General features: G+C 36.9%; 1 protein-coding gene across 2 annotated transcripts in view; it reads right to left on the bottom strand.

Annotated features, from left to right (window-relative positions):
- The window catches only part of szt2 (SZT2 subunit of KICSTOR complex), a 332,720-nt gene that overhangs the window by 177,047 nt on the left and 133,071 nt on the right, over positions 1–22,602 (bottom strand). For both annotated transcript variants that reach the window (XM_061978415.1, XM_061978416.1), the window contains 6 exons: positions 19,989–20,116; positions 11,230–11,491; positions 11,028–11,163; positions 7,393–7,485; positions 4,360–4,438; positions 3,992–4,282 (listed from right to left, as the gene is read on the bottom strand). In XM_061978415.1, coding sequence (XP_061834399.1) covers positions 3,992–4,282; positions 4,360–4,438; positions 7,393–7,485; positions 11,028–11,163; positions 11,230–11,491; positions 19,989–20,116 — 989 coding nt within the window. The remainder of the gene's footprint in view (positions 1–3,991; positions 4,283–4,359; positions 4,439–7,392; positions 7,486–11,027; positions 11,164–11,229; positions 11,492–19,988; positions 20,117–22,602) is intronic.

The following is a 22,602-nucleotide window of genomic DNA, read 5'->3' as shown; positions in this document are numbered from 1 at the left end:
CTTGAAAAAATTTTTTTACCTTGAAAAATTGTTTTTACCTTGAAAAAAAATTTTTACCTTGAAAAATTTTTTTTACCTTGAAAATCATTTTTAACCTTGAAAAAAAAATGTTACCTTGAAAATCATTTTTTACCTTGAAAATAATTTTTAACCTTGAAAAAAAAAATTTTACCTTGAAAATTTTTTTTTACCTTAAAAAATTTTTTTACCGAGAAATCATTTTTTACCTTGAAATCATTTTTTACCTTGAAAAAAAAATTTTACCTTGAAAAATTTTTTTTACCTTGAAAATAATTTTTTACCTTGAAAATCATGTTTTACCTTGAAAATCATTTTTTACATAGAAAAAAAAAATTTACCTTGAAAAATTTTTTTTACCTTGAAAAATTTTTTTTACCTTGAAAATCATTTTTAACCTTGAAAAAAAAATTTACCTTGAAAAATTTTTTTTACCTTGAAAATCATTTTTTACCTTGAAAATCATTTTTAACCTTGAAAAAAAAAATGTTACCTTGAAAATCATTTTTTACCTTGAAAATCATTTTTAACCTTGAAAAAAATGCAGCCAATATTACATACAGATGATGTGTCATGATGCTGAGACAAGCAAATATAATACCAATATTTTGGTATCGAGACAGAATATTCGATACTTTTCCAAATAAACGGGACCACAAAAAAGGTCATTATTGGCTTTACTTTAACAAAAAACCTTAGTGTACATGAAACATATGTTTATTATTGTCATTTAGTCCTTAAATAAAATAGTGAACTTTTATTTTAGTAGTAAGTAAACAAACAAAGACTCCTAATTAGTCATATGCAGTAACATATTGTGTCAATTATACACCTATTATTTTGTACACATTATGAGGGACAAACTGTAAAAATTGATTACTTGTTCATTTACTGTTAATATCTGCTTATTTTCTGTTTTAACATGTTCTATCTACACTTCTGTTAAAATGTAATAATCACTTATTCTTCTCTTCTTTGATACGTGACATTAGTTTTGGATGATACCACACATTTAGGTATGGATCCGATACCAAGTAGTTACAGGATCATACATTGGTCATATTCAAAGTCCTCATGTGTCCAGGGACGTATTTACTGACTTTATAAACATAATATGGATTTTTTAAAAAGGAAAAAAGATTTTGTGACGATAAAAATATGGATGTATTCATAGAATTTTTTTTTACCTTGAAAAAAAATGTTTACCTTGAAAATCATTTTTAACCTTGAAAAAAAAATTTACCTTGAAAATCATTTTTTTACCTTGAAAATCATTTTTTACCTTGAAAATCATTTTTTACCTTGAAAATTTTTTTTTACCTTGAAATTTTTTTTTACCTTGAAAATCATTATTTACCTTGAAAATAATTTTTTACCTTGAAAATCATTTTTAACCTTGAAAAAAAATTTTTACCTTGAAAATCATTTTTTTCCTTGAAAATCATTTTTTACCTTGAAAATCATTTTTTACCTTGAAAAAAATTTTTTACCTTGAAAATAATTTTTTTACCTTGAAAATCATTTTTTACCTTGAAAATTTTTTTTTACCTTGAAAATCATTATTTACCTTGAAAATCATTTTTTACCTTGAAAATCATTTTTAACCTTGAAAAAATTTTTTTACCTTGAAAATCTTTTTTTCCTTGAAAATCATTTTTTAACTTGAAAATCATTTTTTAAATTGAAAATCATTTTTTACCTTGAAAAAAAAATTTTACCTTGAAAATCATTTTTAACCTTGAAAATCATTTTTTACATTGAAAAAAATTTTTTACCTTGAAAATGTTTTTTTACCTTAAACATTTTTTTTACCTAGAAATCATTTTTTACCTTGAAAATTTTTTTTACCTAGAAATCATTTTTTACCTTGAAAATCATTTTTAACCTTGAAAAAAAATTTTACCTTGAAAAATTTTTTTTACCTTGAAAATCATTTTTAACCTTGAAAAAATAATTTTACCTTGAAAATTTTTTTTTACCTTGAAAATCATTTTTTACCTTGAAAATCATTTTTAACCTTGAAAATCATTTTTAACCTTGAAAAAAAAAATTTACCTTGAAAATTTTTTTTTACCTTGAAAATCATTTTTTACCTTGAAAATCATTTTTTACCTTAAAAATCATTTTTAACTTTGAAAATCATTTTTTACCTTAAAAATCATTTTTAACTTTGAAAATCATTTTTTACATAGAAAAAAAAAATTTACCTTGAAATTTTTTTTATTTTTTTTTTACCTTTTAACATTTTTTTTACCTTGAAAATCTTTTTTTTACCTTGAAAATCTTTTTTTACCTTGAAAATCATTTTTAACCTTGAAAAAAAAAATTTACCTTGAAAATTTTTTTTTACCTTGAAAAAAAAACGTTACCTTGAAAATCATTTTTAACCTTGAAAATCATTTTTTACATTGAAAAAAAAAATTTAAAATTTTTTTTTTACCTTGAAAATTTTTTTTTACCTTAAAAATTGTTTTTACCTAGAAAATAATTTTTTACCTTGAAAATCATTTTTTACATTGAAAATCATTTTTTACCTTGAAAAAAAATGTTACCTTGAAAATCATTTTTTACCTTGAAAATCATTTTTAACCTTGAAAATCATTTTTTACATTGAAAAAAAAAAAGTAAATTAAAAATTTGTTTTTACCTTGAAAACATTTTTTTACCTTGAAAATCATTTTTAACCTTGAAAAAAAAATGTTACCTTGAAAATCATTTTTTACCTTGAAAATCATTTTTAACCTTGAAAAAAAAATTTACATTGAAAAAATTTTTTTACCTTGAAAATAATTTTTTACCTTGAAAATAATTTTTTACCTTGAAAATCATTTTCTACATTGAAAATTTTTTTTTACCTTGAAACATTTTTTTTCCCTTGAACATTTTTTTTTACCTTGAAACATTTTTTTTACCTTGAACATTTTTTTTTACCTTGAAAATCATTTTTAACCTTGAAATTTTTTTTTTACCTTGAACATTTTTTTTTACCTTGAAAATAATTTTTTACCTTGAAAATCATTTTTTACCTTGAAAATCATTTTTTACCTTGAAAATCATTTTTTACCTTGAAAATCATTTTTTACCTTGAAAATCATTTTTACCTTAAAAATCATTTTTAACCTTAAAAAAAATTTACCTTGAAAATCATTTTTTACCTTGAAAATCATTTTTTACTTTGAAAAAAAAATTTTACCTTGAAAATTTTTTTTACCTTGAAAATCATTTTTTACTTTGAAAAAAAATTTTTACCTTGAAAATTTTTTTTACCTTGAAAATCATTTTTTACCTTGAAAATCATTTTTTACCTTGAAAATCATTTTTTACCTTGAAAATCATTTTAACCTTGAAAAAAAAAAAAGTTACCTTGAAAATCATTTTTTACCTTCAAAATCATTTTTTACCTTGAAAATCATTTTTTACTTTGAAAATCATTATTTACATTGAAAAAAATGTTTTACCTTGAAAATCATTTTTTACCCTGAAAACTAGATACGCTCTTGTACTTGGTATCATTACAGTGGATGTCAGGTGTAGATCCACCCATGGCATTTGTTTACATTGTGACGCCGGTGAGCTATTGTATCCTCCTACGCTGTGTAGTGAAGCATGTTTAGCTATTCCTTGTCCTTCAGTGATAATGGTACTTGTAAGAAACTTACTTTTTTTGTCGCCGTGGAGACAAGGATTAGTGATTTAGAAGTAGCTAAAACACTGCTGACTGCAGTTTTTACACCAAAATGCGTCCATTCTCCCTTTTCTGTCTACACACTGTGTCTGCTTGTAAGTACTCTGTGTGCGCGCACTGCCGAACATGCTCCTCTGCTGGTAAAACCTGCAATGTCACGACGTGACATCATGCCTGTTGGGAACCGGTACTTTTCAAACAGAGTATAGTACCGTTTTTGATTCATTAGCACAGCAATACTATACTAGTACCGGTATACCGTACAACCATAAATCAATCATGGCTTACCAAGGCAGGTGGGCAGTGTGCAAATGGGGGTGGAGCCATGGCAGCTCTTGGCGTTGACAGAGCAGGTGATGTGCAGGAAGAGCGGCGGCAGGTCAAACATCGGCCCCTCCGCCTCCAGCAGGGAGTCTCCGTCCAGGATGCTGAAGGAGTCCTGGTCCTGGTTGACGGTGTTGGAGTCAGAGCGGGACCGGCCCTCGGAGCCCGTGTGGGTCCTGGTGCCACGGTGGTACTCGTACTCCACCACCAGGTCGTTGTCGCTCTCGGTCGTGACGCCGCCCCCGGATGTCATTTCTACAAGCGGGCAATAGCGGACTAGCAACTTCAGAGGACTGGGAGAGATGCAGGGAGGAAGTAGAAGCGTTCCTCACCGTCCTCTGTAGCTGGCTCCGCCTCTGACAGCAGCTCCTCGCTGGGCCTCGCCTCCATTTCACCGTCCTCAGAGTCTTCCTGGAGAAGCAAAGCACAGCTTGACCCCAAAGTACAAACAATAGAAACACCAGCGCTGAGAGAAAGTGAACAGAGTCTCTAAAATTGTTGCCCTTCTCTCATGCTTTTTGTCCACCTCGATTGCTCGCCTTAACAGGAATCGACACTGAATGTTAAATCCTTTTTCGCGCTCTTTTATTATATTATGTTAGATCCACTATGGACTGAAGTCTCACACTATTACAGGTAAAAGCCAGTAAATTAGAATATTTTGAAAAACTTGATTTATTTCAGTAATTGCATTCAAAAGGTGTAACTTGTACATTATATTTATTCATTGCACACAGACTGATGCATTCAAATGTTTATTTCATTTAATTTTGATGATTTGAAGTGGCAACAAATGAAAATCCAAAATTCCGTGTGTCACAAAATTAGAATATTACTTAAGGCTAATACAAAAAAGGGATTTTTAGAAATGTTGGCCAACTGAAAAGTATGAAAATGAAAAATATGAGCATGTACAATACTCAATACTTGGTTGGAGCTCCTTTTGCCTCAATTACTGCGTTAATGCGGCGTGGCATGGAGTCCATGAGTTTCTGGCACTGCTCAGGTGTTATGAGAGCCCAGGTTGCTCTGATAGTGGCCTTCAACTCTTCTGCGTTTTTGGGTCTGGCATTCTGCATCTTCCTTTTCACAATACCCCACAGATTTTCTATGGGGCTAAGGTCAGGGGAGTTGGCGGGCCAATTTAGAACAGAAATACCATGGTCCGTAAACCAGGCACGGGTAGATTTTGCGCTGTGTGCAGGCGCCAAGTCCTGTTGGAACTTGAAATCTCCATCTCCATAGAGCAGGTCAGCAGCAGGAAGCATGAAGTGCTCTAAAACTTGCTGGTAGACGGCTGCGTTGACCCTGGATCTCAGGAAACAGAGTGGACCGACACCAGCAGATGACATGGCACCCCAAACCATCACCCAACCATGCAAATTTTGCATTTCCTTTGGAAATCGAGGTCCCAGAGTCTGGAGGAAGACAGGAGAGGCACAGGATCCACGTTGCCTGAAGTCTGGTGTAAAGTTTCCACCATCAGTGATGGTTTGGGGTGCCATGTCATCTGCTGGTGTCGGTCCACTCTGTTTCCTGAGATCCAGGGTCAACGCAGCCGTCTACCAGCAAGTTTTAGAGCACTTCATGCTTCCTGCTGCTGACCTGCTCTATGGAGATGGAGATTTCAAGTTCCAACAGGACTTGGCGCCTGCACACAGCGCAAAATCTACCCGTGCCTGGTTTACGGACCATGGTATTTCTGTTCTAAATTGGCCCGCCAACTCCCCTGACCTTAGCCCCATAGAAAATCTGTGGGGTATTGTGAAAAGGAAGATGCAGAATGCCAGACCCAAAAACGCAGAAGAGTTGAAGGCCACTATCAGAGCAACCTGGGCTCTCATAACACCTGAGCAGTGCCAGAAACTCATCGACTCCATGCCACGCCGCATTAACGCAGTAATTGAGGCAAAAGATGCTCCAACCAAGTATTGCGTATTGTACATGCTCATATTTTTCATTTTCATACTTTTCAGTTGGCCAACATTTCTAAAAATCCCTTTTTTGTATTAGCCTTAAGTAATATTCTAATTTTGTGACCCACGGAATTTTGGATTTTCATTTGTTGCCACTTCAAATCATCAAAATTAAATGAAATAAACATTTGAATGCATCAGTCTGTGTGCAATGAATAAATATAATGTACAAGTTACACCTTTTGAATGCAATTACTGAAATAAATCAAGTTTTTCAAAATATTTTAATTTACTGGCTTTTACCTGTATGTTAGATCCACTATGGACTGGACTCTCACACTATTAGGTTAGATCCACTATGGACTGGACTCTCACACTATTATGTTAGATCCACTATGGACTGGACTCTCACACTATTATGTTAGATCCACTATGGACTGGACTCTCACTATTACCGGTATGTTAGATCCACTATGGACTGGACTCCCACACTATTATGTTAGATCCACTATGGACTGGACTCTCACACTATTATGTTAGATCCACTATGGACTGGACTCTCACACTATTATGTTAGATCCACTATGGACTGGACTCTCACACTATTATGTTAGATCCACTATGGACTGGACTCTCACACTATTATGTTAGATCCACTATGGACTGGACTCCCACACTATTATGTTAGATCCACTATGGACTGGACTCTCACTATTATGTTAGATCCACTATGGACTGGACTCTCACACTATTATGTTAGATCCACTATGGACTGGACTCCCACACTATTATGTTAGATCCACTATGGACTGGACTCTCACACTATTATGTTAGATCCACTATGGACTGGACTCTCTCACTATTATGTTAGATCCACTATGGACTGGACTCCCACACTATTATGTTAGATCCACTATGGACTGGACTCTCACACTATTATGTTAGATCCACTATGGACTGGACTCTCACACTATTATGTTAGATCCACTATGGACTGGACTCCCACACTATTATGTTAGATCCACTATGGACTGGACTTTCACACTATTATGTTAGATCCACTATGGACTGAACTCTCACACTATTATGTTAGATCCACTATGGACTGGACTCTCACACTATTATGTTAGATCCACTATGGACTGGACTCTCACTATTATGTTTGATCCACTACGGACTGGACTCTCACACTATTATGTTAGATCCACTATGGACTGGACTCTCACACTATTATGTTAGATCCACTATGAACTGGACTCTCACACTATTATGTTAGATCCACTATGGACTGGACTCTCACACTATTATGTTAGATCCACTATGGACTGGACTCTCACACTATTATGTTAGATCCACTATGGACTGGACTCTCACACTATATTGTATGTTTTGTTTTATGAACTGTACTGTTCAGACATTGGTAAGTGAACATAGCCTTTGTGGACTCACCTCTCTCTTGGAAGACGGCGGGCAGTAGAAGAAGTAATGTGGATTGGAAGGCACAGGTTTGAAGTAGTGGGATACGATCCCCACAAATTTTTCCTGTTGAGGTTGAAGGAGATCACTTTAAGTCTGGGGTCTTCAACATTTGAACAATAATACAAGTTTGCAGACCATTTTTAAAACAAATCTTACAAACAGTATAAATATCCATGCTTGTTTTCTCCTGTCTACACTTTTTTGAAGCCTCTTTCTTTGTGCTGTCCTCCAAATCTAAACATCGGACATGGAAATGATCAGCTGGACTCTCGACTCAATTGACAAAATCTTTTTCGACGAGGAAAAGAGGCCTGGCTGCCCTGATGGAACCATTGCTGCGGGGTACGTGAGAGATTCCTGGGATAAATGGAGAATCATGTGCCTCTCAGTCCTTTCCATCGAGGACGTGGAAGACATCTACCTATTTGGAACCGCGATCGCGGGACACCTGCTGATTGGGCTGGGCATTGCTCTGGTGTATCGTCAAATTCGGAAGACCATGGCAGCCACTCAAGGAGCCCAAAGGCTGTTCGTCGCAATGGAAGGATTGGGCCGGGCTGTGGGATGACAGTCTGGGGCGATTTCTGAACTGAATCGCAAGATGGATCACATCATGGAAAAGCTGGTTGAAAGGGAAAAACTGGATATGAGGAGAACAGACAAGCCATTGTAATGTCCGTTCGCGGAAAAACAAAATCCTAATCTACGATTTGACTCCCTCGAATGGCCTTGATAGGAGCAGGCTGTTCTGAAAACATCCCCCCCGAGGACTCCTCAATGATGGACGCTGTGGGATGACAGTTTGGGGCGATTTCTGAACAGAATCGCAAGATGGATCACATCATGGAAAAGCTGGTTGAAAGGGAAAAACTGGATATGAGGAGAACAGACAAGCCATTGTAATGTCCGTTCGCGGAAAAACAAAATCCTAATCTACGATTTGACTCCCTCGAATGGCCTTGATAGGAGCAGGCTGTTCTGAAAACATCCCCCCCGAGGACTCCTCAATGATGGACGCTGTGGGATGACAGTCTGGGGCGATTTCTGAACTGAATCGCAAGATGGATCACATCATGGAAAAGCTGGTTGAAAGGGAAAAACTGGATATGAGGAGAACAGACAAGCCATTGTAATGTCTGTTCGCGGAAAAACAAAATCCTAATCTACGATTTGACTCCCTCGAATGGCCTTGATAGGAGCAGGCTGTTCTGAAAACATCCCCCCCGAGGACTCCTCAATGATGGACGCTTTTGACCTCCCTCCCTCCTCAACGACACCTGGAGTCGAACTTTTGCTTGCATGCAGAACGGCCCCAGGCCTATGGACACTACATCAACACACCCAAGACAATGGGCATATATACACACCCCCACCCCCACCCCACGCCTTCACCACCGCTTGAGTCCCCATCGGGGTGATGGACAGCTAGCAGCGCTTTAAAAAGTTAAAGTTAAAGTACCAATGATTGTCACACACACACTAGGTGTGGCGAAATTATTTTCTGCATTTGACCCATCACCCTTGATCACCCCCTGGGAGGTGAGGGGAGCAGTGGGCAGCACCGGTGGCTGCGCCCGGGAATCATTTTGGTGATTTAACCCCCAATTCCAACCCTTGATGCTGAGTGCCAAGCAGGGAGGTAATGGGTCCCATTTTTATAGTCTTTGGTATGACTTGGCCGGGATTTGAACTCCCAACCTACCGATCTCAGGACGGACACTCTAACCACTAGGCCACTGAGTAGGTAGCAGCAGTCGACCTCCAGGGCCCCCCCGCCCCCCCATGTGTCATACTTGATCATTTCACGATATTGCCATATTTTTGCTGAAAGGATTTAGTGGAGAACATCGACGATAAAGTTCGCAACTTTTGGTCGCTGATAAAAAAAAAGAAGCCTTGCCTGTACCGGAAGTAGCGTGACGGAAAGTCTCCTCACATTTTCCCATTGTTTACACCAGCAGCAAGAGCGATTCGGACCGAGAAAGCGACGATTATCGTATTTTCCGCACCATAAGGCGCCCTGGGTTATAAGCCGCGCCTTCAATGAACGGCATATTTCAAAACTTTGTCCACCTATAAGCCGCCCCGTGTTATAAGCCGCATCTAACTGCGCTAAAGGAATGTCAAAAAAACAGTCAGATAGGTCAGTCAAACTTTAATAATATATTAAAAACCAGCGTGATGTGGGCGCGCATGGAGTCGTATATCAACATGGACGGAGCTGCGTGAAAAAAGCCACCCGGCCTCTTCGCGTAAACTTACCTTAACCACTCGCTCATCTTTTCTTCATCCATCCCTTCGAGTTAGCTTTTATGATGACGCCGGCTGGAAAGGTCTCTTTTGGCAAGGTCTTCCTTTTGAATATCACCATGGGTGGAAGTTTCTGGCCATTAGCATGGCAAGCTAGAACCACAGTGAAGGATGACTTCTCATTCCCTGTGGTGCGAATATTCACCGTACGTGCTCCCGTTGTATCCACAGTGCGGTTCACAGGAATATCAAAAGTCAGTGGAACCTCGTCCATGTTGATAATGTTCTCTGGCCGGATCTTTTTTTCAGCTATCTTGTTTTTACAATATGCACGGAAAGTAGCCAGCTTTTCTTGAAAGTCTTTAGGCAGTTGCTGTGAAATAGTAGTCCGTGTGCGGATGGAGAGATTGCGTCTTTTCATGAACCGGAAACCTGTCGCTTAGTAGGAGCCATTTTGTGGTCTTTACAGATGTAAACACACAAAGGAAATGAAACGTAATATCCGCGCGCTTCTTCTTCTTCTACGCGGGCGGGTGGTTGCTTACAGTAGAAGAAGAAGCGCTTCCTGTTCTATGGGGGCGGGTGCTTGCGTAGAAGAAGAAGCACTTCCTCTTCTACGGGGAAAAAAGATGGCGGCTGTTTACCGTAGTTGCGAGACCGAAACTTTATGAAAATGAATCTTAATATTAATCCATATATAAAGCGCACCGGGTTATAAGCCGCACTGTCAGCTTTTGAGTAAATTTGTGGTTTTTAGGTGCGGCTAATAGTGCGGAAAATACGGTACCCCATTAATTTGAGCCAGGATGAAAGATTCGTGGATGAGGAACGTGAGAGTGAAGGACTAGAGTGCAGTGCAGGACGCAGTGCAGGACCCACCCCCACCCCACGCCTTCACCACCGCTTGAGTCCCCATCGGAGTGATGGACAGCTGGCAGCGCTTTATAGCAGCAGTCGACCTCCAGGGACCCAACTCCCCCCCCCCCTCTGTTGCGAGTTGTCGTGATTATATGTAACATGTTTATGTGTGCATGGCATGGAGGTTTTTTCCCACTCCAGACTAGGCTCCCTAAGGAGCCCAGTCTAGATTGTATTTTTTTACTCATCTTTTTCCCCAGTGCTTTACCTTTTTCCCATCTTTTACGGGGCGCCTTGTGGCGACCCATCAGCGTTCCTGTTCTGTTACCCTGTACACTGTTTGTTTGTCTAATCTTGAACGGGTTTGTGCTGAAAACATAGTTTCGTTGTACTTGTGCAATGACAATAAAGTCCTATCCTAACATATACCTTTTAGCTCTTTTTCCACCACTTTTTTTTGTATTTTTTTTGTGTTTACTGTCCCTCCGAGACCTCACCTGGATAATTTTGTGCACTCCTGGACACATGTCACAGGTGGGATGCGTCTGGAGCATCTCCAGGGGGAACACTGGGAGCCTGGACGTCTTGGTTACCGGAGCTGGTTCAACTTCACTGGCATCTTCCATCTCAAAACTAATCAAAAACATCCCAAATAAGACCCTGAATGGCACATGGACTATCACTGCTCCTTGCTCTCACCTGGACATGGAGGCCACAGCAGACTTGACATCGGGTTTTTCCTCCTCCACCTCTCCAATGGTGAAGGTAGCAGACCTCTCCGTGGGTTTGGGATTTTGAGGCGGAGACCGGCCGTTCTCCCTGAAGACCCTGATGTGTCCGCAGAGGGTCTGCAGGAAAGAGGTGATGTCCATCTCCTGCAGGGATTCTTCGCAGTAGTCCATGGCCATCAGGACGTCTTGGGAGCTGATGCTGTAGGACTGCTGCAGGCTCCGGTAGACACCTGAAAGCCACCGAGAAAGACTTAGGAAGCTTTACAACCACACACAAAAAATAAAGAACTGATTTCAGTGCTTGGAAAAACTGTGTTGGGTGGTTTGTTTTGTTGCCAATGCCAAAAATAAAATGGACTCAATATTTGTTAGCAAAAATTGCACTTCAATGAATATTGAACATCTTGAAGCGCAGATTTTTCCCCAGTTGGAAAAACTGTGTCAAATGGTTTGTTTTGTTGTCTTTTTGGTGCCAATGCAAAAATAAAATGGACTTTATCATTTGTTAGTGCATATTTTTCCCCAGCTGGAAAAACAATGTCGGCTGGTCTGTTTTGTTGCCAATGCCAAAAACAAAATGTACTCTCAATATTGGTTAGCAAAATTGCAGTTCAATAATATTGAACGTCCGTCTTGAAGTGCAGATGTTTCCCAAGTTGAAAAAACTGTCGGGTGGTTGTTGTCTTTTTGTAGCCAATAAATATTCAATCAATATTGAACATCTTGAAGTGCAGATTTTTCCCCAATTGGAAAAACTGTGTCAAATGGTTTGTTTTGTTGTCTTTTTGTTGCCAATGCCAAAATAAAATGGACTCTCATCATTTGTTAGCAAAAATTTAACTTAAATACATTTTTAACATCTTGAAGTGCAGATTTTTCCCCAGTTGGAAAAACTGTCGGGTGGTTGTCTTTTTTTGTTGCCAATGCCAAAAACAAAATGTACTCTCAATATTGGTTAGCAAAATTGCAGTTCAATAATAATGAACATCTTGAAGTGCATATTTATCACCAGTTGGAAAAACTGTGTTGGGTGGTTTGTTTTGTTGCCAATGCCAAAAATAAAATGGACTCTCAATATTTCTTAGCAAAAATTGCACTTCAATAATAATGAACATCTTGAAGTGCATATTTATCACCAGTTGGAAAAACTGTGTTGGGTGGTTTGTTTTGTTGCCAATGCCAAAAATAAAATGGACTCAATATTTGTAGGTAAAAATTGCACTTCAATAAATATTGAACATCTTGAAGCGCAGATTTTTCCCCAGTTGGAAAAACTGTGTCAAATGGTTTGTTTTGTTGTCTTTTTGTTGCCAATGCCAAAATAAAATGGACTCTCATCATTTGTTAGCAAAAAATTAACTTAAATACATTTTTAACATCTTGAATTGAAGATTTTTCCCCAGTTGGAAAAACTGTCGGCTGGTTGTCTTTTTTGTTGCCAATGCCAAAATTAAAATGGACTCTATTTGTTAGCAAAAACTGCAGTTCAATAATATTCAACATCTTGAAGTGCATATTTTTCCCCAGCTGGAAAAACAATGTCGGCTGGTTTGTTTTGTTGCCAATGCCAAAAATAAAATGGACTCTCAATATTTCTTAGCAAAAATTGCAGTTCAATAATAATGAACATCTTGAAGTGCATATTTATCAACAGTTGGAAAAACTGTGTTGGGTGGTTTGTTTTGTTGCCAATGCCAAAAATTAAATGGACTCAATATTTGTAGGTAAAAATTGCACTTCAATAAATATTGAACATCTTGAAGCGCAGATTTTTCCCCAGTTGGAAAAACTGTGTCAAATGGTTTGTTTTGTTGTCTTTTTGTTGCCAATGCCAAAATAAAATGGACTCTCATCATTTGTTAGCAAAAATCTAACTTAAATACATTTTTAACATCTTGAAGTGCAGATTTTTCCCCAGTTGGAAAAACTGTCGGGTGGTTGTCTTTTTTGTTGCCAATGCCAAAATTAAAATGGACTCTCAATATTTGTTAGCAAAAACTGCAGTTCAATAATATTCAACATCTTGAAGTGCATATTTTTCCCCAGCTGGAAAAACAATGTCGGCTGGTCTGTTTTGTTGCCAATGCCAAAAATAAAATGGACTCTCAATATTTCTTAGCAAAAATTGCAGTTCAACAATAATGAACATCTTGAAGTGCATATTTATCACCAGTTGGAAAAACTGTGTTAGGTGGTTTGTTTTGTTGCCAATGCCAAAAATTAAATGGACTCAATATTTGTAGGTAAAAATTGCACTTCAATAAATATTGAACATCTTGAAGCGCAAATTTTTCCCCAGTTGGAAAAACTGTGTCAAATGGTTTGTTTTGTTGTCTTTTTGTTGCCAATGCCAAAATAAAATGGACTCTCATCATTTGTTTGCAAAAATTTAACTTAAATACATTTGTAACATCTTGAAGTGCAGATTTTTCCCCAGTTGGAAAAACTGTCGGGTGGTTGTCTTTTTTTTGTTGCCAATGCCAAAATTAAAATGGACTCTATTTGTTAGCAAAAACTGCAGTTTAATCATTTTCTACATCTTGAAGTGCATATTTTTCCCCAGCTGGAAAAACAATGTCGGCTGGTCTGTTTTGTTGCCAATGCCAAAAACAAAATGTACTCTCAATATTGGTTAGCAAAATTGCAGTTCAATAATATTGAACGTCCGTCTTGAAGTGCAGATGTTTCCCAAGTTGAAAAAACTGTCGGGTGGTTGTTGTCTTTTTGTAGCCAATAAATATTCAATCAATATTGAACATCTTGAAGTGCAGATTTTTCCCCAATTGGAAAAACTGTGTCAAATGGTTTGTTTTGTTGTCTTTTTGTTGCCAATGCCAAAATAAAATGGACTCTCATCATTTGTTAGCAAAAATTTAACTTAAATACATTTTTAACATCTTGAAGTGCAGATTTTTCCCCAGTTGGAAAAACTGTCGGGTGGTTGTCTTTTTTTGTTGCCAATGCCAAAAACAAAATGTACTCTCAATATTGGTTAGCAAAATTGCAGTTCAATAATAATGAACATCTTGAAGTGCATATTTATCACCAGTTGGAAAAACTGTGTTGGGTGGTTTGTTTTGTTGCCAATGCCAAAAATAAAATGGACTCTCAATATTTCTTAGCAAAAATTGCACTTCAATAATAATGAACATCTTGAAGTGCATATTTATCACCAGTTGGAAAAACTGTGTTGGGTGGTTTGTTTTGTTGCCAATGCCAAAAATAAAATGGACTCAATATTTGTAGGTAAAAATTGCACTTCAATAAATATTGAACATCTTGAAGCGCAGATTTTTCCCCAGTTGGAAAAACTGTGTCAAATGGTTTGTTTTGTTGTCTTTTTGTTGCCAATGCCAAAATAAAATGGACTCTCATCATTTGTTAGCAAAAAAATTAACTTAAATAAATTTTTAACATCTTGAATTGCAGATTTTTCCCCAGTTGGAAAAACTGTCGGCTGGTTGTCTTTTTTGTTGCCAATGCCAAAATTAAAATGGACTCTCAATATTTGTTAGCAAAAACTGCAGTTCAATAATATTCAACATCTTGAAGTGCATATTTTTCCCCAGCTGGAAAAACAATGTCGGCTGGTCTGTTTTGTTGCCAATGCCAAAAATAAAATGGACTCTCAATATTTCTTAGCAAAAATTGCAGTTCAATAATAATGAACATCTTGAAGTGCATATTTATCACCAGTTGGAAAAACTGTGTTGGGTGGTTTGTTTTGTTGCCAATGCCAAAAATAAAATGGACTCAATATTTGTAGGTAAAAATTGCACTTCAATAAATATTGAACATCTTGAAGCGCAGATTTTTCCCAAGTTGGAAAAACTGTGTCAAATGGTTTGTTTTGTTGTCTTTTTGTTGCCAATGCCAAAATAAAATGGACTCTCATCATTTGTTAGCAAAAATTCAACTTAAATAAATTTTTAACATCTTGAAGTGCAGATTTTTCCCCAGTTGGAAAAACTGTCGGGTGGTTGTCTTTTTTGTTGCCAATGCCAAAATTCAAATGGACTCTCAATATTTGTTAGCAAAAACTGCAGTTCAATAATATTCAACATCTTGAAGTGCCTATTTTTCCCCAGCTGGAAAAACAATGTCGGCTGGTCTGTTTTGTTGCCAATGCCAAAAATAAAATGGACTTTCAATATTTCTTAGCAAAAATTGCAGTTCAATAATAATGAACATCTTGAAGTGCATATTTATCACCAGTTGGAAAAACTGTGTTGGGTGGTTTGTTTTGTTGCCAATGCCAAAAATAAAATGGACTCAATATTTGTAGGTAGAAATTGCACTTCAATAAATATTGAACATCTTGAAGCGCAGATTTTTCCCCAGTTGGAAAAACTGTGTCAAATGGTTTGTTTTGTTGTCTTTTTGTTGCCAATGCCAAAATAAAATGGATTCTCATCATTTGTTAGCAAAAATTTAACTTAAATACATTTTTAACATCTTGAAGTGCAGATTTTTCCCCAGTTGGAAAAACTGTCGGGTGGTTGTCTTTTTTTGTTGCCAATGCCAAAATTAAAATGGACTCTATTTGTTAGCAAAAACTGCAGTTCAATAATTTTCAACATCTTGAAGTGCATATTTTTCCCCAGCTGGAAAAACAATGTCGGCTGGTCTGTTTTGTTGCCAATGCCAAAAACAAAATGTACTCTCAATATTGGTTAGCAAAATTGCAGTTCAATAATAATGAACATCTTGAAGTGCATATTTATCACCAGTTGGAAAAACTGTGATGGGTGGTTTGTTTTGTTGCCAATGCCAAAAATAAAATGGACTCAATATTTGTAGGTAAAAATTGCACTTCAATGAATATTGAACATCTTGAAGCGCAAATTTTTCCCCAGTTGGAAAAACTGTGTCAAATGGTTTTGTTGTCTTTTTGTTGCCAATGCCAAAATAAAATGGACTCTCATCATTTGTTAGCAAAAATTTAACTTAAATACATTTTTAACATCTTGAAGTGCATATTTTTCCCCAGCTGGAAAAAACAATGTCGGCTGGTCTGTTTTGTTGCCAATGCCAAAAACAAAATGTACTCCCAATATTGGTTAGCAAAATTGCAGTTCAATAATATTGAACGTCCGTCTTGAAGTGCAGATTTTTCCCAAGTTGAAAAAACTGTCGGGTGGTTGTTGTCTTTTTGTTGCCAATAAATATTCAATCAATATTGAACATCTTGAAGTACAGATTTTTCCCCAGTTGGAAACACTGTCGGGTGGTTGTCTTTTTTGTTGCCAATGCCAAAATTAAAATGGACTCTATTTGTTAGCAAAAACTGCAGTTCAATAATTTTCAACATCTTGAAGTGCATATTTTTCCCCAGCTGGAAAAACAATGTCGGCTGGTCTGTTTTGTTGCCAATGCCAAAAATAAAATGGACTCTCAATATTTCTTAGCAAAAATTGCAGTTCAATAATAATGAACATCTTGAAGTGCATATTTATCACCAGTTGGAAAAACTGTGTTGGGTGGTTTGTTTTGTTGCCAATGCCAAAAATAAAATGGACTCAATATTTGTAGGTAAAAATTGCACTTCAATGAATATTGAACATCTTAAAGTGCAGATTTTTCCCAAGTTGAAAAAACTGTCGGGTGGTTGTTGTCTTTTTGTAGCCAATAAATATTCAATCAATATTGAACATCTTGAAGTGCAGATTTTTCCCCAGTTGGAAAAACTGTGTCAAATGGTTTGTTTTGTTGTCTTTTTGTTGCCAATGCCAAAATAAAATGGACTCTCATCATTTGTTAGCAAAAATTTAACTTAAATACATTTTTAACATCTTGAAGTGCAGATTTTTCCCCAGTTGAAAAAACTGTCGGGTGGTTGTTGTCTTTTTGTAGCCAATAAATATTCAATCAATATTGAACATCTTGAAGTGCATATTTTTCCCCAGCTGGAAAAAACAATGTCGGCTGGTCTGTTTTGTTGCCAATGCCAAAAACAAAATGTACTCTCAATATTGGTTAGCAAAATTGCAGTTCAATAATATTGAACGTCCGTCTTGAAGTGCAGATTTTTCCCAAGTTGCAAAAACTGTCGGGTGGTTGTTGTCTTTTTGTAGCCAATAAATATTCAATCAATATTGAACATCTTGAAGTACAGATTTTTCCCCAGTTGGAAACACTGTCGGGTGGTTGTCTTTTTTGTTGCCAATGCCAAAATTAAAATGGACTCTATTTGTTAGCAAAAACTGCAGTTCAATAATTTTCAACATCTTGAAGTGCATATTTTTCCCCAGCTGGAAAAACAATGTCGGCTGGTCTGTTTTGTTGCCAATGCCAAAAACAAAATGTACTCTCAATATCGGTTAGCAAAATTGCAGTTCAATAATATTGAACGTCCGTCTTGAAGTGCAGATTTTTCCCAAGTTGCAAAAACTGTTGGGTGGTTGTCTTTTTGTAGCCAATAAATATTCAATGAATATTGAACATCTTGAAGCACAGATTTTTCCCCAGTTGGAAAAACTGTGTCAAATGGTTTGTTTTGTTGTCTTTTTGTTGCCAATGCCAAAAACAAAATGCACTCTCAATATCGGTTAGCAAAATTGCAGTTAAATAATATTGAACGTCCGTCTTGAAGTGCAGATTTTTCCCAAGTTGCAAAAACTGTCGGGTGGTTGTTGTCTTTTTGTAGCCAATAAATATTCAATCAATATTGAACATCTTGAAGTGCAGATTTTTCCCCAGTTGGAAAAACTGTGTCAAATGGTTTGTTTTGTTGTCTTTTTGTTGCCAATGCCAAAATAAAATGGACTCTCATCATTTGTTAGCAAAAGTTTAACTTAAATACATTTTTAACATCTTGAAGTGCAGATTTTTCCCCAGTTGGAAAAACTGTCGGGTGGTTGTCTTTTTTGTTGCCAATGCCAAAATTAAAATGGACTCTCAATATTTGTTAGCAAAAACTGCAGTTCAATAATATTCAACATCTTGAAGTGCATATTTTTCCCCAGCTGGAAAAAACAATGTCGGCTGGTCTGTTTTGTTGCCAATGCCAAAAATAAAATGGACTCTCAATATTTCTTAGCAAAAATTGCAGTTCAATAATAATGAACATCTTGAAGTGCATATTTATCACCAGTTGGAAAAACTGTGTTGGGTGGTTTGTTTTGTTGCCAATGCCAAAAAGAAAATGGACTCAATATTTGTTAGCAAAAATTGCACTTCAATGAATATTGAACATCTTGAAGCGCAGATTTTTCCACAGTTGGAAAAACTGTGTCAAATGGTTTGTTTTGTTGTCTTTTTGTTGCCAAAGCCAAAATAAAATGGACTCTCATCATTTGTTAGCAAAAATTTAACTTAAATACATTTTTAACATCTCTAAGTGCAGATTTTTCCCCAGTTGGAAAAACTGTCGGGTGGTTGTCTTTTTTGTTGCCAATGCCAAAATTAAAATGGACTCTATTTGTTAGCAAAAACTGCAGTTCAATAATTTTCAACATCTTGAAGTGCATATTTTTCCCCAGCTGGAAAAATAATGTCGGCTGGTCTGTTTTGTTGCCAATGCCAAAAACAAAATGTACTCTCAATATCGGTTAGCAAAATTGCAGTTCAATAATATTGAACGTCCGTCTTGAAGTGCAGATTTTTCCCAAGTTGAAAAAACTGTCGGGTGGTTGTTGTCTTTTTGTTGCCAATAAATATTCAATCAATATTGAACATCTTGAAGTACAGATTTTTCCCCAGTTGGAAACACTGTCGAGTGGTTGTCTTTTTTGTTGCCAATGCCAAAATTAAAATGGACTCTATTTGTTAGCAAAAACTGCAGTTCAATAATTTTCAACATCTTGAAGTGCATATTTTTCCCCAGCTGGAAAAACAATGTCGGCCGGTCTGTTTTGTTGCCAATGCCAAAAACAAAATGTACTCTCAATATCGGTTAGCAAAATTGCAGTTCAATAATATTGAACGTCCGTCTTGAAGTGCAGATTTTTCCCAAGTTGCAAAAACTGTCGGGTGGTTGTCTTTTTGTAGCCAATAAATATTCAATGAATATTGAACATCTTGAAGCGCAGATTTTTCCCCAGTTGGAAAAACTGTGTCAAATGGTTTGTTTTGTTGTCTTTTTGTTGCCAATGCCAAAAACAAAATGCACTCTCAATATCGGTTAGCAAAATTGCAGTTAAATAATATTGAACGTCCGTCTTGAAGTGCAGATTTTTCCCAAGTTGCAAAAACTGTCGGGTGGTTGTTGTCTTTTTGTAGCCAATAAACATTCAATCAATATTGAACATCTTGAAGTGCAGATTTTTCCCCAGTTGGAAAAACTGTGTCAAATGGTTTGTTTTGTTGTCTTTTTGTTGCCAATGCCAAAATAAAATGGACTCTCGTCATTTGTTAGCAAAAATGTAACTTAAATACATTTTTAACATCTTGAAGTGCATATTTTTCCCCAGCTCAGGTGCCAAAATGTTACAGTAAAATTGCAGGTTTTTTGTTTTTTATTTATAGTGAAAACATTTTTTTTACATTTTACAGTAAAATTCTGCCAACTGAGCTGCCTTAAAAACAGCAGTACTGTTTTTCCATTTACAGTAATATACACTACATTTTGAGGTGAAATTATTGCAACTTACCATATTTTTTTTCCTTTTTATTTAAAAAAAATCTACAAATAAAATGCATAAAAAAATGGTGTAATAATATTATTGACTGTTGGAAGCAGCCCTCACATAAAACAACTTTGACACCCGTGATCTACAGAGTGTTTACCTCTGGCGAAGCTCTGCTGGTAATGCTCCTGCAGCAGACTGCAGTGGTGGGCCAGCTCCTTGTGTTTGTGAGGCTGCGCCAGGAGGTCCGTCCAAGGCGACGGACTGCTGCGGTCCTGAGACAGGGACCTAGAGGAAGACAGCGGGGGGGGTTGACTCCCAATGTGCAACACAGCATCAAAGTAACATGACAAAAGGGTAAACATGCTGCAAAACACCAACTAAGCACACACAAGCAGTGTCCAACCACCATTGATTTGACTTTCAGAAGGTTACACAGTAAGTTAGTTACCACAGGAGACAAAAGACATCAGAGATTTCCATAAACCATTGTAGAGCGGGCTCGCATGGACCAAAGAACGTCTTGCTGCAGATCCAGATAAAGGTGACTTGTACTTTCTTGTTGACTTGAAGGCCACAATGTCTGACACGCCTCTGGTTGCAGCTGGTGACTCTACATGAAGTCCAAACTTTTTGACTAGGGGGTCGAAACTATGAATGAACACATGTGTAGGTGAAATACCTGAAAACATGTTTTATATTCAAGTTTCTTCAAAATAGCCAACTTTTGCTCTGATTACTGCTTAGAACACTCTTGGCATTCTCTTCATGAGCTTCAAGCACGCCTGTGAAGTGAAAACCATTTCAGGTGAAGCTCATGGAGAGAATGCCAAGAGTGTGCAAAGCAGTAATCAGAGCAAAGGGTGGCTATTTTGAAGAAACTAGAATATAAAACATGTTTTCAGTTATTTCACCTTTTTTTTTTTGTTAAGTACATAACTCCACATGTGTTCATTCATAGTTTTGATGTGACAATCTACAATGTAGTCATGAAAGTAAAGCCCATATAAATACCGTATTTTCCGCACTATAAGGCGCACCTAAAAACCACAAATTTTCTCAAAAGCTGACAGTGCGCCTTATAATCCGGTGCGCTTTATATATGGATAAATATTAAGATTCATTTTCATAAAGTTTCGGTCTCGCAACTTCGGTAAACAGCCGCCATCTTTTTTCCCGGTAGAACAGGAAGCGCTTCTTCTTCTACGCAAGCAACCGCCAAGGTAAGCAGCCGCCCCCATAGAACAGGAAGCGCTTCTTCTTCTACTGTAAGCAACCACCCGCCCGCGTAGAAGAAGAAAAAGCGCGCGGATATCACCGTACGTTTCATTTCCTTTGTGTGTTTACATCTGTAAAGACCACAAAATGGCTCCTACTAAGCGACCGGGATCCGGTTCATGAAAAGACGCAATCTCTCCATCCGCACACGGATTACTATTTCACAGCAACTGATATTCCTGTGAACCGCACTGTGGATACAACGGGAGCACGTACGGTGAATATTCGCACCACAGGGAATGAGAAGTCATCCTTCACTGTGGTTCTAGCTTGCCATGCTAATGGCCAGAAACTTCCACCCATGGTGATATTCAAAAGGAAGGCCTTGCCAAAAGAGACCTTTCCAGCCGGCGTCATCATAAAAGCTAACTCGAAGGGATGGATGAAGAAAAGATGAGCGAGTGGTTAAGGTAAGTTTAAGTTTACGCGAAGAGGCCGGGTGGCTTTTTTCACGCAGCTCTGTCCATGTTGATATACGTATGTTTGTGATTGCACATTTGCGTACATTTTGGGAGTGAACAGAGTTGCTAGAACGCTGGTTTTTAATATATTATTAAAGTTTAACTGACCTATCTGACTGTTTTTTTGACATTCCTTTAGCGCAGTTAGATGCGGCTTACAACACCGGGCGGCTTATAGGTGGACAAAGTTTTGAAATATGCCGTTCATTGAAGGCGCGGCTTATAACCCAGGGCGCCTTATGGTGCGGAAAATACGGTAATAATAAATAAATAATAAATAAACCCATTGAATGAGATTTGTCCAAACTTTTGGCCTGTACTTGATATCCTTTCAAATGCATTAAACTTGTATTGCTCGTGTATTTTAACATTGTAATTGGAATTAAAGCATTTAAATCTCCAAATTAAATGACACAAACAAATAATAACAATGAAATATACTTTGTTAGCAAAAGTTTGCACTGCAATGTGTGTGTATATATATACACACACACACACAGGTAAAAGCCAGTAAATTAGAATATTTTGAAAAACTTGATTTATTTCAGTAATTGCATTCAAAAGGTGTAACTTGTACATTATATTTATTCATTGCACACAGACTGATGCATTCAAATGTTTATTTCATTTCATTTTGATGATTTGAAGTGGCAACAAATGAAAATCCAAAATTCCGTGTGTCACAAAATTAGAATATTACTTAAGGCTAATACAAAAAAGGGATTTTTAGAAATGTTGGCCAACTGAAAAGTATGAAAATAAAAAATATGAGCATGTACAATACTCAATACTTGGTTGGAGCTCCTTTTGCCTCAATTACTGCGTTAATGCGGCGTGGCATGGAGTCGACGAGTTTCTGGCACTGCTCAGGTGTTATGAGAGCCCAGGTTGCTCTGATAGTGGCCTTCAACTCTTCTGCGTTTTTGGGTCTGGCATTCTGCATCTTCCTTTTCACAATACCCCACAGATTTTCTATGGGGCTAAGGTCAGGGGAGTTGGCGGGCCAATTTAGAACAGAAATACCATGGTCCGTAA

This window comes from Nerophis lumbriciformis, linkage group LG18, assembly GCF_033978685.3.
Source record: "Nerophis lumbriciformis linkage group LG18, RoL_Nlum_v2.1, whole genome shotgun sequence".
Classification (NCBI taxonomy): domain Eukaryota; kingdom Metazoa; phylum Chordata; class Actinopteri; order Syngnathiformes; family Syngnathidae; genus Nerophis; species Nerophis lumbriciformis.
The sequence above is the reverse complement of the archived record's forward strand: the minus strand, read 5'-3'. Positions and strand labels throughout refer to the sequence as shown.